The sequence below is a fragment of the Ambystoma mexicanum genome, chromosome 1p (genome assembly GCF_040938575.1).
Source record: "Ambystoma mexicanum isolate Mex_15411 chromosome 1p, UKY_AmexF1_1, whole genome shotgun sequence".
Classification (NCBI taxonomy): Eukaryota; Metazoa; Chordata; class Amphibia; order Caudata; family Ambystomatidae; genus Ambystoma; species Ambystoma mexicanum.
This window is the reverse complement of record NC_090921.1, coordinates 668,460,051-668,473,561: the sequence shown is the minus strand read 5'-3', so window position 1 is coordinate 668,473,561 and position 13,511 is coordinate 668,460,051. Positions and strand designations below refer to the sequence as shown.

The 13,511-nt window shown below is 47.0% G+C and overlaps 1 protein-coding gene across 1 annotated transcript in view; it reads left to right on the top strand.

Moving 5' to 3' along the window:
- Window positions 1-13,511, top strand: part of GOLPH3L (golgi phosphoprotein 3 like) — a 412,781-nt gene that overhangs the window by 364,666 nt on the left and 34,604 nt on the right. The window contains exon 4 of the mRNA XM_069649737.1: window positions 693-807. Within this exon, the coding sequence (XP_069505838.1) occupies window positions 693-807 (115 nt within the window). The remainder of the gene's footprint in view (window positions 1-692; window positions 808-13,511) is intronic.

Genomic DNA, 13,511 nt, shown 5'->3' with positions numbered 1-13,511 from the left:
TTCTATGTATATTCCATTGGCATATGAATCTATAACGGATCCAATGCTGTAGAAATCAGGTACTTACTTGAAGATAGTTATCCCCTTTCTGCAATTTGACCCATCCCCCAACCTCCACGGGATGCATTGGAGCCAGTGCGTAAAAGAGGGATTGAGGGGGGGGGGTGGGTATGTTGGGGGAGGGGGGCGAAGGGTAGTGCCACACCATGTTAACCACGCTGCAGCACATGCTTAAATGTAAAGGTGAATGCATTTTGCAGTGCAAATGGCTCCGGTCCCCTCCCTATGGCGAAGACACCCAGAAGTATGAAGGAATAGGGGACTGTAGATTAGAAGTACAGTAGTCAATACAGTGAATAAGTATCACAAATGATATGGGCTTAACTCTTGACTAATCCTGTTAGTGCCCCCCAGCTTTCTCAAATGGAGGTAGCCCTCACCACCTTGTTAAAACCAGTGCATGTATCCACTACTCAATCCGTTGCGAAAAATATTCTTCTTTACTCTTGAATGCCCCATATCCTGCAAAGAAAGACTGCTTGCCTGGCTCCGGAGCCCACTGGCTTTGTTTTTAGCCTAGCATGCATGATATTGAGGAACAATATATCTTATAATGTATATGTTTTACCAAGATGAGAAAAGCAGTGTACATTTATAGATCATTGTTGCCAACGTTCTGCTATTTCTCCTAGGTGTTGGTAAAGTCTGATACTCCAACGGGTGATGTTTTATTGGATGAGACCCTCAAGCACATGAAGGCCACCGATCCTGCTGAGTCTGTGCAGAGCTGGATAGAGTTGCTCACTGGTAAGAAGCACCAAACCTACCTCTTTACTATGCCTTCCACCGTTCAGTGGAAGGCCAAACTACTGGGAGAAAACAAAGCTTTGAGATCTGTATCGCCATAAAGTATATCCTTGCTCAGAATAATGACCCAATGCCATCATTTATACATTGACCTTAAAGTCTTGAGCAGTCTGAGATGGGCTAGGTTGGATTGTGCTCTACTTTCAGAATAAACCCTCAGATTTTACACTCGTTGGTAAGCGCATATACATTTTTAAAACTGTAATATTGAAAAATGTGTGTGACATGCTCTACAATTGTGTTGATTGAACACATTGTGGGGGATTCTAACCTGCCCAACACAAACAGTAGTGTCAGCATTGCAATCATGAAGGGCTGTGGTTGAATCAGAGCTAGCTGCACAGCCCTTGCTTCCTTAAATACCAGTAAGTGACAACTGCACACCTCAGTGATTTTTTTTAAAATCTGTATCCTTTTATTTGTGTTCTATATACAAAAGAATGGTTCTATGTCCCTTTACCGACTTTTTAAAAAAAATGTTAAAGTATTTTATAACTCCAAAATTACTTTGAAAAAACAGCAAATATTTTTATTTTAGGGGGGTTGCCCTCCCTTTCCCTATATTGTGAATCCTACCCACACCTCCACCCCTTTTAACCCCTTATCCCCCTATATATTTCTATTTTTATTTTGTAGTTTCGGCGTTTTGAATTACTTTGGAAAAAAAAAATGAGTCGGCAAAACAACGGGATACACAAAAATTGCTTGCAGCCAGGCAACCCAGCTTGAGCATGCAATCTACATTTCGATTGGATTGTCCTCCCACGTATTCCTTTGATATATCCATTTCCAGCTTGCTGGCCTCAGAATATTTTTTTCAGTAGGGGGCGCTGCGTGTTGCTGTGCCTCGAGTGGATGTCCCTCATAGGCCTCCATATCAACGTCGATGTCATCACAGGTATAAATAGCCGTGCGCAGCGTCATTTGCCCAGTTCCATTTTTCCATGCTTTGTAAGCCTCGGAGACGTAACGCTCGGTTCCTCAGTGAATCAAAAACTTCACAATTTTCGTGAAGAAAAAACATTGAATTCTTCAATCCCCGATGGCATCTTAGTCAGCTCCATTGACGCCCCGATCCGGCTTTAAAAATGTCGGGATTGTGGGCCAAAGATGTCCTTGATCGGTCTATGGCGCCTCTTCTTATTGTGCCTCATTTTCATCCTCTTCATCCTCCAGTTCCCCAGAAAAAGTTGCTTGCCCCACTATGTACAGCTCCCCGGCTCAGTGGGAGGAATTTCGTTTAAAAATGTTAAGGCTCTTCGAGAGCACGGCCTTGCCCCCCTCGGAGATATCTAGAGGCGATACCCCCGGTAAAAAAACCTGATAAACATAAAAGCCGTGAGTCGTCGACCTCAGCAAAACATACTCCTCGAGAGCGGCATGAACCCTCGAGTAGAAAAAAAGCCTCTTCGACGCATAAGATGTTGACCTTGCCTAAGAAGTCCAAAACTGCGCCATCAACGACTTCGTCAAAGGAGAAGTTACCAACGCCTCGTGCGCCCACTCCTTCAATGCTGCTCGCACCTGAGGCACCAAAGTCTCCTTCGAGAACGTCAAGACCGGTGTCGACCCTATCGGGGACATCGAAGGAAATCCCGAACCCCTCAACATCGAGGTCAATCTCTCTAGTACATCGACGCCTTTCACAATTACATCGAGACCTATGACGTCTACCTCGACGATTTCAAGTTTTTCTCAGCCAGTGATGACTAGTACAGCCCCCTCATCACTTGAGAAAAGCTTCACACCTCTTCCACGCACTGATTATTTCAGGTCTTTATCTTCCATATATGAAGAGTGGGAGGACTCAGATTCAGAAAAGCCTTTTGGTGTAGAGCCTATAAGACCTCTACCAGAGGAATTTGTACCAGAAGAGGTCAGGCTAAAGGATCTGCAAGCCTCCTTACAGGAGGCCAGTGGTATTGATACCTCTTCAGAGGTAGACTTCAGTAAAACGGAGCCTGGTGACCATGCAGAAGGAAATTATAGGTTACGCATGAACAGGGTAATGGAGTACATGGGGTGGACGAGACCCACACCCACTTTTGACGAAGATGACCTAACAGACATTTTAGATAAGGGACCTCAGGAAGACCCTATAGTCCCTTCCATAAAGCCTTGCAAAAAAAAGTGTCCACAAATTGGGTGACTCTGGAAGTAATTTCTGCAGTCAGTAAAAAACTCTGCAAAATATAGGACATTGGCTGCAGACCCTCCTTATTTATCTAAACACCCGCCTCCAGAGAGTCTAGTAGTCCAAGCTGCAACTTCGTCAGGCAGACAATCGGCATACCCCACAATCCCGCAGGATCGTGACGACAAAAAATGTGACGCCATGTGCAAGAAGATCATCTCGGCATGCAGCATGGCTCTTAAGTCTGCTAACACCACATGCACGCTGGCAAGATTCAGCCACACCCTTTGGGAGTGTGCTTCAATGGCGGCTGACCACCTCCCCGAAGGAGAGGAGAGAGACGGTTTCTTGAACATTGTCAAGGACGGGAGGGATGCAATATGTGAGTCCCTCCAAACCGGTCTCGACTCTGTTGACAGCATTAGCAGAGCCATGGCGGCTAGTACCACAATCCACAGATTTGCTTGGTTGCGGAAATCTGGCCTAGCTCCTGATGTGCAATTTAGACTTCTGAATATGCCCTTTGACGGCACCCATCTATTTGGTAAAAAAGCTAATGACAGTTTGGAGAAGTTGCAAACCTCCAAAGCGGTGGCCAAATCCATTGGAGCTGCAATTAGACAAACTCCAAACCGCCCCACAGGTATGCCCTGAGGGGTACGTCCTTTCGCTATTACTCCGCATTTGGAAAAGGCAGAGGACAGCCAGCTCAAAGGGGCCAGAAACGATTCACCAGTGGTGGACGGGGCAAGGGTACTAAGTCTGCATCTGCAGGTGCTGCGTTACCCGCAGCATCTGCTTCAGCCGCCCCCATAACCCCTCTGAGGTCTTGCATCACAAGTCATCAGTAGGACGCAGGGTAACTCAACATCTGGCAGAAAGACAGGCTATTACTTCAGATGCTTGGGCTCTTTGATGTTTCCAGACCTGCTCCTTATGCAGGACATTTTGGACCTGCTAGAGAAAGGTGCTCTAGAACCAGTACCTGCAATATGGTACTCCCCATATTTCCTAATTCTTAAAAAGGACTGAGGAATGAGACCCATCTTGGACTTATGAGAATTGAACAAATTCCTCAGGAAAGACAAGTTCAAGATGGTTACAATTTCTCAGATCCTTTAGGCCCGCCAACTTCAGGATTGGTTGGTATCTCTGGACCTTCAGGATGCTTACTTTCATGTGCCAATCCATCTCAAGCACATAAAGTACCCGAGGTTCACCATTGGCAGCTCTCAATATCAATTTGGGGTTCTGCCATTTGGGCTGACCTACGCCCTGAAGGTTTTCACCAAACTAATGGCGGTGGTCGCCGCAAGTCTGAGGAGAGGGGGGGATTCACGTCTACCCCTTCCTGGACGATTGGTTGATCAGAGTGCATTCTCCCAAATAAGTCATGGATCATCTCAATGTCACCTGCCACTCTCTTCACAGGCTGGGCTTCTCCCTCAATTACAAGACGTCCGATATGACACATTCATCGGAGCTGTACTGGATACATCCTTGGGAAAGAACTCGCCGCCCAAGGTGAGGGCTCAAGAAATTCTACAGATGGTCTCCAAATTTCAGAGTGCCCCGCGTCTCCCGGCCTTTGATTTTTGTATTTTTTAGGTTGCTTGGCCTCATGGTATCCTGCATTTTTCTGGTGCTAGAGGCTCGCCTGAGAATGAGATCCTTTCAATGGACCCTCTGGACACAATGGTTCCAGTTCTCAGGAAACATGACAGACCTACTTCAGGTTCCAAATAGGGTTGCACATGATCTCCTGTGGTGGGCCTGCGAGGACAACATTCTCAAGGGAGAACCTTTTTGGCAACCATGGCCGGAGATAACATTAATGACGTATGACTTACTCACTGGGTGGGGAGCCCACGACAATCGGCGGTCGTTGGTCTCCATCAGAGTCCAACTACACATCAATCTTTTGGATCTGAGGGCAATCAGACTTGCGCTGATGGCTTTTCTGCCCTCTGTACGGGGGAAAGAATGTGGACTGGGAGTGTTCACTCCTGTATGCGGTTCCTACAGTCCACTTCATTCCTCAGGAGGTTGAGGAAGTTCGGGAAACAAACGATCCTACTTGCCCCGGATTGGGCCTTGAGGACGTGGTACCCGGTCCTTCTGGACATGTCCACCTGCTCTCCAATACGTCTTTCACTAAGAGAGGACCTTCTCACGCTCTCTAGAGAGAGGAGGGTCATGTTCGCCATCCAGAGGTCAAGACACTCAGCCTTCACGCATGGTTTCTGAGAGGCTGAGCGCAAGGATTGGGACCTCCTAGATGATGTAATGGAGCTTTTGCTTTTGGCCAGAAGGCCAGCAACAAAGTCCTTGTACCGTTGCCATTGGAACACATTCTGCAGCTGGTGCAACGTCAAGAATGTAAACCCTTTTCTATGAAAAACACCAGAAGTGTTAGATTTTCTACTGTCCTTGGCCAATCTGTGGCTCCAGGTTGGAACAATTAAGGGCTATTTGGCAATGCTATCCATCTTTAAGTGCTCGTCCGAAGAATGTTCATATTTCAAAATCCCACTCATGACACAATTTCTAAAGGGGCTCACCAGAACCCTTCCATGGCTCCAGCCAAACGGGATAGGCTGGAGAATAAGTATTGGGTGCTGGATTCAAGTGCCTGAGGTTGCAACCATCGCCGGATTCGGTTGTATCAGCGGCTGCGATGGAACAGTCGGCCATTTATTTATTTATTTATTTTGTATATTTGTTACACGCCCAGACCCTCGGGTGTCACGGCGAGGTTATAAGATAGCTTAGAAATTAGTCACAATCAAACATTACAAAGGGTGCAATGCAAGATATAGGTTACAACATATTCACAACAATATACAGTGGCCTAAGTATTCACAACAGTGTCCGATGGAGGGGTCCTATCTTAGGGTGCTAATATTGGTTGAATAACCAGGTTTTTAGCTGTTTCTTAAAGAGCTTGAAGGAGGATGCTTTTTTGATGATGATGGGTAGGGTGTTCCAGTGTTTGGGGGCTAAAGTGGTGAAGCTGCTGCCCCCTGCTCTAGTGGTTTTGAATCGAGGGGGGTCCAGGAGGAGTTTGTCGTTGAGTCTCAGTAATCTTATGTTAGTTTTAGGATGCAGAGTGTTATTGAGGTAGGTAGGTCCTTTTTTTGTAATGCATTTGTGGGTGATGCATAGTGTTTTGAAAATGATGCGGGCTTTGATGGGGAGCCAGTGGGCATCTTTCCTGGTCTTGGATATATGGTCTGATGTTTTTATGCCTAGTGCTGCCCTCAGGACTTTGTTTTGCAAAAGTTGCATTTTGGCTAGGTTGGTGTTGGAGGTGCCCAGTAGTAATACATTACAGTAGTCCAATTTCGATAGGACCAGTGCTCTGGCCAGGGTGAGGCAGTTTGCTGGGGTCAGAAATTGTCGGCTGAGTGCGATTAATTTGGAAGTGTAGGCCGTGGAGGAGGAAAGTGCATTGATCTGTTTGGTCATGGTCAGGCTAGCATCGAAGTACACGCCCAGTGTTTTTACTTGTTTTGACACTGGGATATTGGTGCCGTCGATGTTGATGGTTGATTATTCTGGCTGAAGGGTTGCTAATTTGGCTGGAGCTCCTACGATGAGGACTTCCGTCTTCTCATCGTTAAGACATAGGCTGTTCAATGCCATCCAGTTTTGTATGATGACGTAAATTTTATTGATAGCTAAAGTGTCCTGGTCATAGTTGCCTGTAAGAGGTATAAGGATCTGGGTGTCATCCGCAAAATTAGTGTAAATGACACCCATATCGTCAAGTGCTGAGAACAGGAGCTTGGTATATGCGTTATACAGCGTGGGAGAAAGGCAAGAGCCTTGGGGCACTCCTATGGGGACTGGGATGGGGTTGGCTGCTTCTTTGCCTATGGACACTCTGGAGGTGCGGTCAGTTAAAGATTTAACCCAAGCAGTGGCTGCCCCAGAGAAGTTGAATTCACGGGCAAGTGAGTTGCAGAGTTTGTCGTGGTCCACCAGGTCGAACGCTCCTGAGAGGTCCAACAACAGGAGAATGCAAAGTTTCCCTGAATCTCTAATGGCGTCCATCTGGATTTTGAGGTCCAAGAGAGCTGTTTCAGTGCTGTGGTTGGGCCTGAAGCCTGATTGTCTGGTGCCGAGGAGCTGGTTAGATTCTAAATGGATTTGAATTTGGTTGTAGGCTAGTTTGTCGATGATTTTGAGTAAGAATGGGACCGTGGTTATGGGGCGATAGTTAGTTGGAATGGTGGGGTCTAGATTTGATTTTTTTTAGAAGTGGTGTAACCCAAGCTTCTTTAATGCAAGTCGGAACTGTATTGGAGTTGAATGAGGCATTGACAAATTTGGTGATGAGGGGGGTCAGGGTGGGTGCACAGGCTTTGACTAGTTTGGCTGGGACAGTATCTCCTTTGCAGTTGGATGCTTTTAGTTTGGAGATAGTATCGAGTACGAGATTGTGGGTGACTGGTGTGAATTGGAAGGGGGGGTTGGAGTTGTCACTGGAAAGGGCACAGGGGTTGGGGAAGGGGGGGTTTTTTGTAGCTAGGAGTAATTTTTTGGAATTGATTTTGTTTTGTAACGTAGTGATTTTGGAGGCAAGAGCATCTTGGATGGTGGTACACCATTCTTTGCTTGTGTTTGTGGATGTGACGGTAGGAAGTGGATTTTCAAGTTCTCTAAGGATAGAGAAGAGCTCTTTGGAGTCGGATGCTGCATTACTAATGCGAGCCTTGTAGGCGTTAGCTTTATGAGAGATGATAGCTGATTTGTAGAGGGTATTAGCGTCTTTGAATGCTTTGGCTGAGTCCGGGGAGGGGTGTTTATTATGGGCATGCTCAAGAGAGCGTTTTTTCCTTCTAAGGGCGATTAGTTCCTCGTTGAACCAGAAGTTGGATTTTTTGTTGAGGCGCCTTAGTTTGGAGGTTACAGGTGCTATGGTGTTAATCGCTGTGGAGAGGCATTTATGGTAGTACTCAGCGAGAGTAGTTGGGTCATTGCTGAGGATTGAGTGGGTATCTAGCAATTTGTTCAAGGTGGGGTCGAAGTTCTCAGCTGTGAGCTTTTTGGAGTTTCTACTTTCGATGATATCCATAGGTATGTTCTTGGGTGTGCAAGGGTCGTCACTAGTGATAGTAAATTCTATACAGAAGTGGTCTGTCCAATTCAGTGCGGTAATCGGGCCTAAGGTGATGTTGGTGTTGAGGGTGAGGATCCAATCAAGGGTTCTGCCCTTGGTATGGGTGGGGACATTGACATGTTGGCGGAAGTTCATGTCATTTAGTGCCAGGATGAGGGCGGTTGCTTTGGTGTCTTGGTTGTCATTAAAACCTAGATTCAAGTCACCAATGATGATACATTTCGTTTTGGGTTTGAGGAGGGGCGCCAGTATTAGTGGGATGTCTGTTTCTGGGTGGCTGTTTGTTCTAGGGGCTCTATAGATGACCACTATGTTAATTGTGGTGTTTTCATTCAATGAGAGTTTGGCGAGTAGTAGTTCGTACCCTGAGATTATTTCAATGGAACTTGATCTAAGTTTGATAGTGTTTTTTGCAATGATGGCCACGCCACCTCCTGGAGTGGTGGTTCTATCAGATCTGAGAATGGTGTAGTCTGGTGGAATAGCTAATGCTAGCAGAGGGCCTGATGCTTGGTGTAGCCAAGTTTCTGTGATTACTAACATGTCAAGGTCAAGTTTGATGATGAGGTCATGAATATCAATGGCGTGGGCTCCAAGGGAGCGGGCATTGATGAGAGCATTTTTGAGACTAATGGGAGGGTTGGGCACCTTAGTGGGAGTATTTATGGTTGGTGGGCCACTTAGTGGGGTAGTTTTAGTTGCTCTAGGCTGGGTGTGTTTGTCGTTTGTTGTGTGGGCCGTGGGTTTGGGTGATCTGGGAGGCTGGGTCATGGTAGTAGGGTTGCGGTGTGGTGGCCTTGTGCGAGCTCTTAAACAGGGTATTCTCTCCCTTCCTCGTTGTCTTTGCTCCCTCCGTACAGCGAGGGGAAGGTAATTTACACCACGGTGTCCACTATTAAGGCAGCCAACACACTTACGATCCTGACCAGGTATGACGGGGAGCTGTGGTACAAGCTGCAGCCTATTCTAGAGTTCTTCCCTGACGGTAAGAGTGGAGGCAATCGCTCTCTTCCAGGAAGGAAAAGTAGCATCTGAACACGCCATCACAGTGGCGTTGGACGTCGCTGGCACTGGGTTCCGGCAGATGGGGGTGGGGGGGAATTAGTGTCTGCCTTCATCGGCAAGGCTGGATGAAGACCATTCATTTCTGGCAGGCGGTCCAGGTGTCAGACATGCCCTTCGCTGGTGAGAATTTGTTTGGGAAGGTCGACGAGTCCCTCCAGGCCATCAAGGCGGATAGGGAGACGGCCTGTTCCCCTGAGCACTCTTCAGCAGCATTGCTCTTCTTTTCGCTTCTCCAGGAGAAAGTCGAGCAGGTCTTCGAAAGGTTTCTCCGCTTCGTACCGTAAGCCCTCCAGATCCACAATCTCAGAAAGCCTACAGTGGGCGTTCCCAGGCCTACGGTAGCGGAGGACAGTGTTGTTGCCATCCGCAGGGCAGGATGCCAGCACTATAGCAAGCCTAAACCGGCTGGGACGTCGGACCACCATGCGTTCACCCCGGTGGGAGGCCAGTTGACTAGGTTCGTCGGCGAGTGGAAGATCACCACCGACAGATGGGTGCTGGACACTTTCGCCCAAAGACACCCTGGAGTTTCAACGCAGTTGTCCGCAGAGCCCTCTGATTACCTGACAAGAGCAGCAAATCCCTCAGATCCTCCAAAACGTACGGCCCATGCTGCGAAAAGGGGCGATGGAAAGAAGACAGAGGGCTGTAGGCCCATCCTGCACCTGCGACGTCAGAAACAAATACCTAAAGTTTGAAAAGTTCAGGAGGGTCACGTTGCAGCACATACTCGGCCAGCTGGATAAAGGGGACTTCTTAACATCATTGGATCTGCAGGACGCCTACTTCCATGTCCCCATTCACAAGAAACATTGGAAGTTTCTGTTTCGTAGTGCAGGGACAGCACTACCAGCTCAAGGCTCTGCCTTTCGGCTTGAAGTCGGTCCCCAGAGTGTTCACAATATGCCTGGCACTGGGGGCTGCCCTCTACCTCTACAGGGTATACATGTGCACCCGTACCTGGATGACTGGCTCATTCATGCCCGCGCACGGGTGTTGGCTGTCGGACACACAGACGACCGTCTGGCTTCTGGCGTATTTGGGATTCTCCAACTATCCTAAGTCCTGCTTAACACCATCGCAGAACACAGTGTTTCTAGGCACCAGACTCAATACGGTGTCATGCCTGGCGTCGCCCTCGGAGGAGAGGGTAGAGGCCATCTAAGGGAAGGTGCAGCGACTGTCCTCAGTCAAGTCAGCCACAGTGCTGTCCATTAAGTCATTACTCTGCATGATGTCGTCCTGCATCTACCTCACCCAGCTCTGCAGGTTGCAAATGTGACCCCTTCAGGAGTTCCTGGACGCTCGCTGGATACAGGTGTCCGGAAACCTCATGGACAAAATCCCTCTTGACAACTAGTTCCGTCAGGCGATAGGATGTTGGAACGTCTGCTCCAACATCGCCCAGGACATGGGATTTACAGACCCTAAATACCAGGAGACTGTCAGCATGGACGTTTCCCTGGAAGGCTGGGGAGCCCACACCAGATGTCTGCCCGCCAGAGGCCTATGGTTGCCGAGTAGAAGGATCTCGAAATCAACATACTGGAGCTATGGGCAGTTTTCTGGGCCCTCAACGTTCCTTCCGTCTCTAAAGGGCAGGGTGGTTGGAATCTTCACGGTCAACACCACCACTATGTTCTACATCTGGAAACCGGGGAGGCACTCGATCCCCAGCGCTCTCCAAGGAAGCGGGACTTGTGGTACTGGGCCGTCAGACAAGGGATGTTCCTCATCTCTCTTTGCCTGGCGGGAGTCAAAAACACCATTGGAGACTGCCTCAGCAGGGAATTGTGCTCCTGCCACGAGTGGGAACTTCGGCGGGACCAGGTGGACTGCATCTTCGTTAAGTGGGACAGGCCCCAGATCGATCTGTTTGCGATGGCAGTGACTGCCAAATGTCAGATGTTTGCCAGCAGATCGCAACCGCTGAGGAGCCTGTGGTGTAAAAGCAAAGAAATATCGAGGCCGATACACCAAATACGGGCTATAAAGATTCACAGAGCTTTAGTCTACTGTACAGTTTACAAAGAAACAGATAGCTATCCGGCTCTCAATACCCCACAATGTGTACCGGCCTGACAGAGAAAGGTGAGAGAGTGCTGGATGTCTAAACATTTGTACTTTTTTACAATTTCTAATAAAATTGTCCGGTCCCTCTCCATGTTAATAATTTGTGGTCTAGAGTTTGTGCCTAGTTCACATACAGCTTATACAATAATATGCAAAAGGATTACACAGATTTGCGTTTCCATGAAGGCACAATGGTGGTGTATGTTCTCGGATCACTATAAGCCTTGTTCTACTTCTCCCCACAATGCAGTTCGGCCCGAGTATACACTCTAGGTTTGTTCTTCATTGTCCCAACGTTTATAAAAGGATGAATCTTATGTGCGCAGACAATACTTAGGTGACAGTTCATATAGAGCGCAAGGTCTCTTTACCTAGTCTAAACAGTCGGCTCTCGGACAACCTAAACATTAACAGGACTCAAAGGTCAGGAGACTTGGTTGCAAGCTGAAAACCCAGTCCACCATTTTAGAACAGAGAATCGTACGAACAGAAATCAAAATGGCGGATGAATCTTAAAATGGCGGCGAAGTCGATTCAAAATCGGAACTTTGCAACATGGTTTTCTGTGTAAAGCAATTGGGCTTAGGCCAATATAAATATAGGGAGGCACTATACATTCACCGTTTCACAAACCCTCCTTTTGGCCTAAGCCAATAGCTCACTAAATATATTCGCTTTACTCGCAACTGCACTGTCCATACATCCTAAATCATATTCATCAGACACATTGTTTCCTTAACGGTGATATCTTCATCGCCATAAATGAAATAACGGAATCATCTACGTACGGAGGTCTGTCCCCACTAATCAAATTCACAATATTGGTACAACCCTTAAAAGTACCCATTGACTGAGAACTATCTCTCTGTAGTTGGAAGGAAACAAATTAGGGGCTGTGATTGATGATGCAAAGAAGGAAACGTGGCATCCCGGCTGCCTACAGGTGCCATTTTGAATAGAAATGAATGATTAGAAAGGTTTAGGAATCTACCAAAAATAGCCTGAATAAAGCAACGTTAAGCTTGCTCTCCTTTACAATAAGAGGACATCCCAGTGGCTTCAGAACTCGCCTTTAAACTTGTTCAAGTTATTGCCATCAAAAAATTCCCCAAGATGCTATCATTCACATAATTAAAGAATAATGCCCTCAGAGAGGCGTAGCATACAGTAGTTTTTAGAGCAAAGGATCAATATATCTGCCTCACCCTTTGCCACCTGTCATAACAAATGCAAACATATCCATTAATTAGTTCTAGTCAAAATTATATGACTTGCATTCATAATAAACAGAAGTGCCTTTTTATAATAACCCCGTCTGTGTTGGGAATCCCTAGAGGGTAGAGTGTGCAGATGCACGAAAGACGACGACCTAATGGAAACATTTATCAATGAATATCAAAGTTTCGAATGGACGCACCCCCTTTCAATATACAAAAAACCTAAAAGCAATCAATACTGCAAGACAAGTTAACACAATTATAAGAAAACAAAACGTCCACACGGACTATGTATTTGATTATCCAATGTCCTTGTTAGCCATACAATCAAACAGTTGGTCCGTACGAGTAGAGATAACGACAAGCATTGTTCCTCACAGCTCTTCCCCGAAAAGTTCTTGCGGAAAACACTGTAGTCTGTTTGCTGGTGATCTCCTGATCACGTGATTTCTTAGTCTTTCCCAGTCCCCAGCCACCTACTTTCCCTTTAATGCAAAAAGAGTGGCAAAGGACAATGCTCTGTGGTTATTCCCCAGTGGGCACAGCAGCGCTGTGCAGTAAACCTAGCTCAGTGGACGCAGATTGTACCTTTTGACTCCTGGTACTACATGATCTGCGAACAGAGTGTCATTGCTTCCTGATGGAAGTGATGAAAACAGGGGAAAGATTGCTCAACAGTGCAGAAAGATCCAAAGAATGTTTCAAAGACAAAGAAGCTGTCTCCCCAGGCCCCACAGGCTCAGGAAGTTTCCCCAACGTACCTCAAGATTGCTTGATCCTCAGAAACAAGGCAAGCAGTTTTTCTTCTTTTTCTTCTCCGTTAGATGACAAAAGAGCAAGGCATTTTCCTGATGTGTGTCAATCCGGTGTCTTTTTTTCCCCATCTACTTGTACCGCTGTCTGTGTGGCCAACGGGACCTGGAGAGGTCCTCTTTGTGTGATGCGAGACTGGATGCTCTCTTAAATGACTTCGGGAGCACCCATCTACCTGGTCGAATTCTGTGACCTGGCCCCTCGTACTTAACTGGGA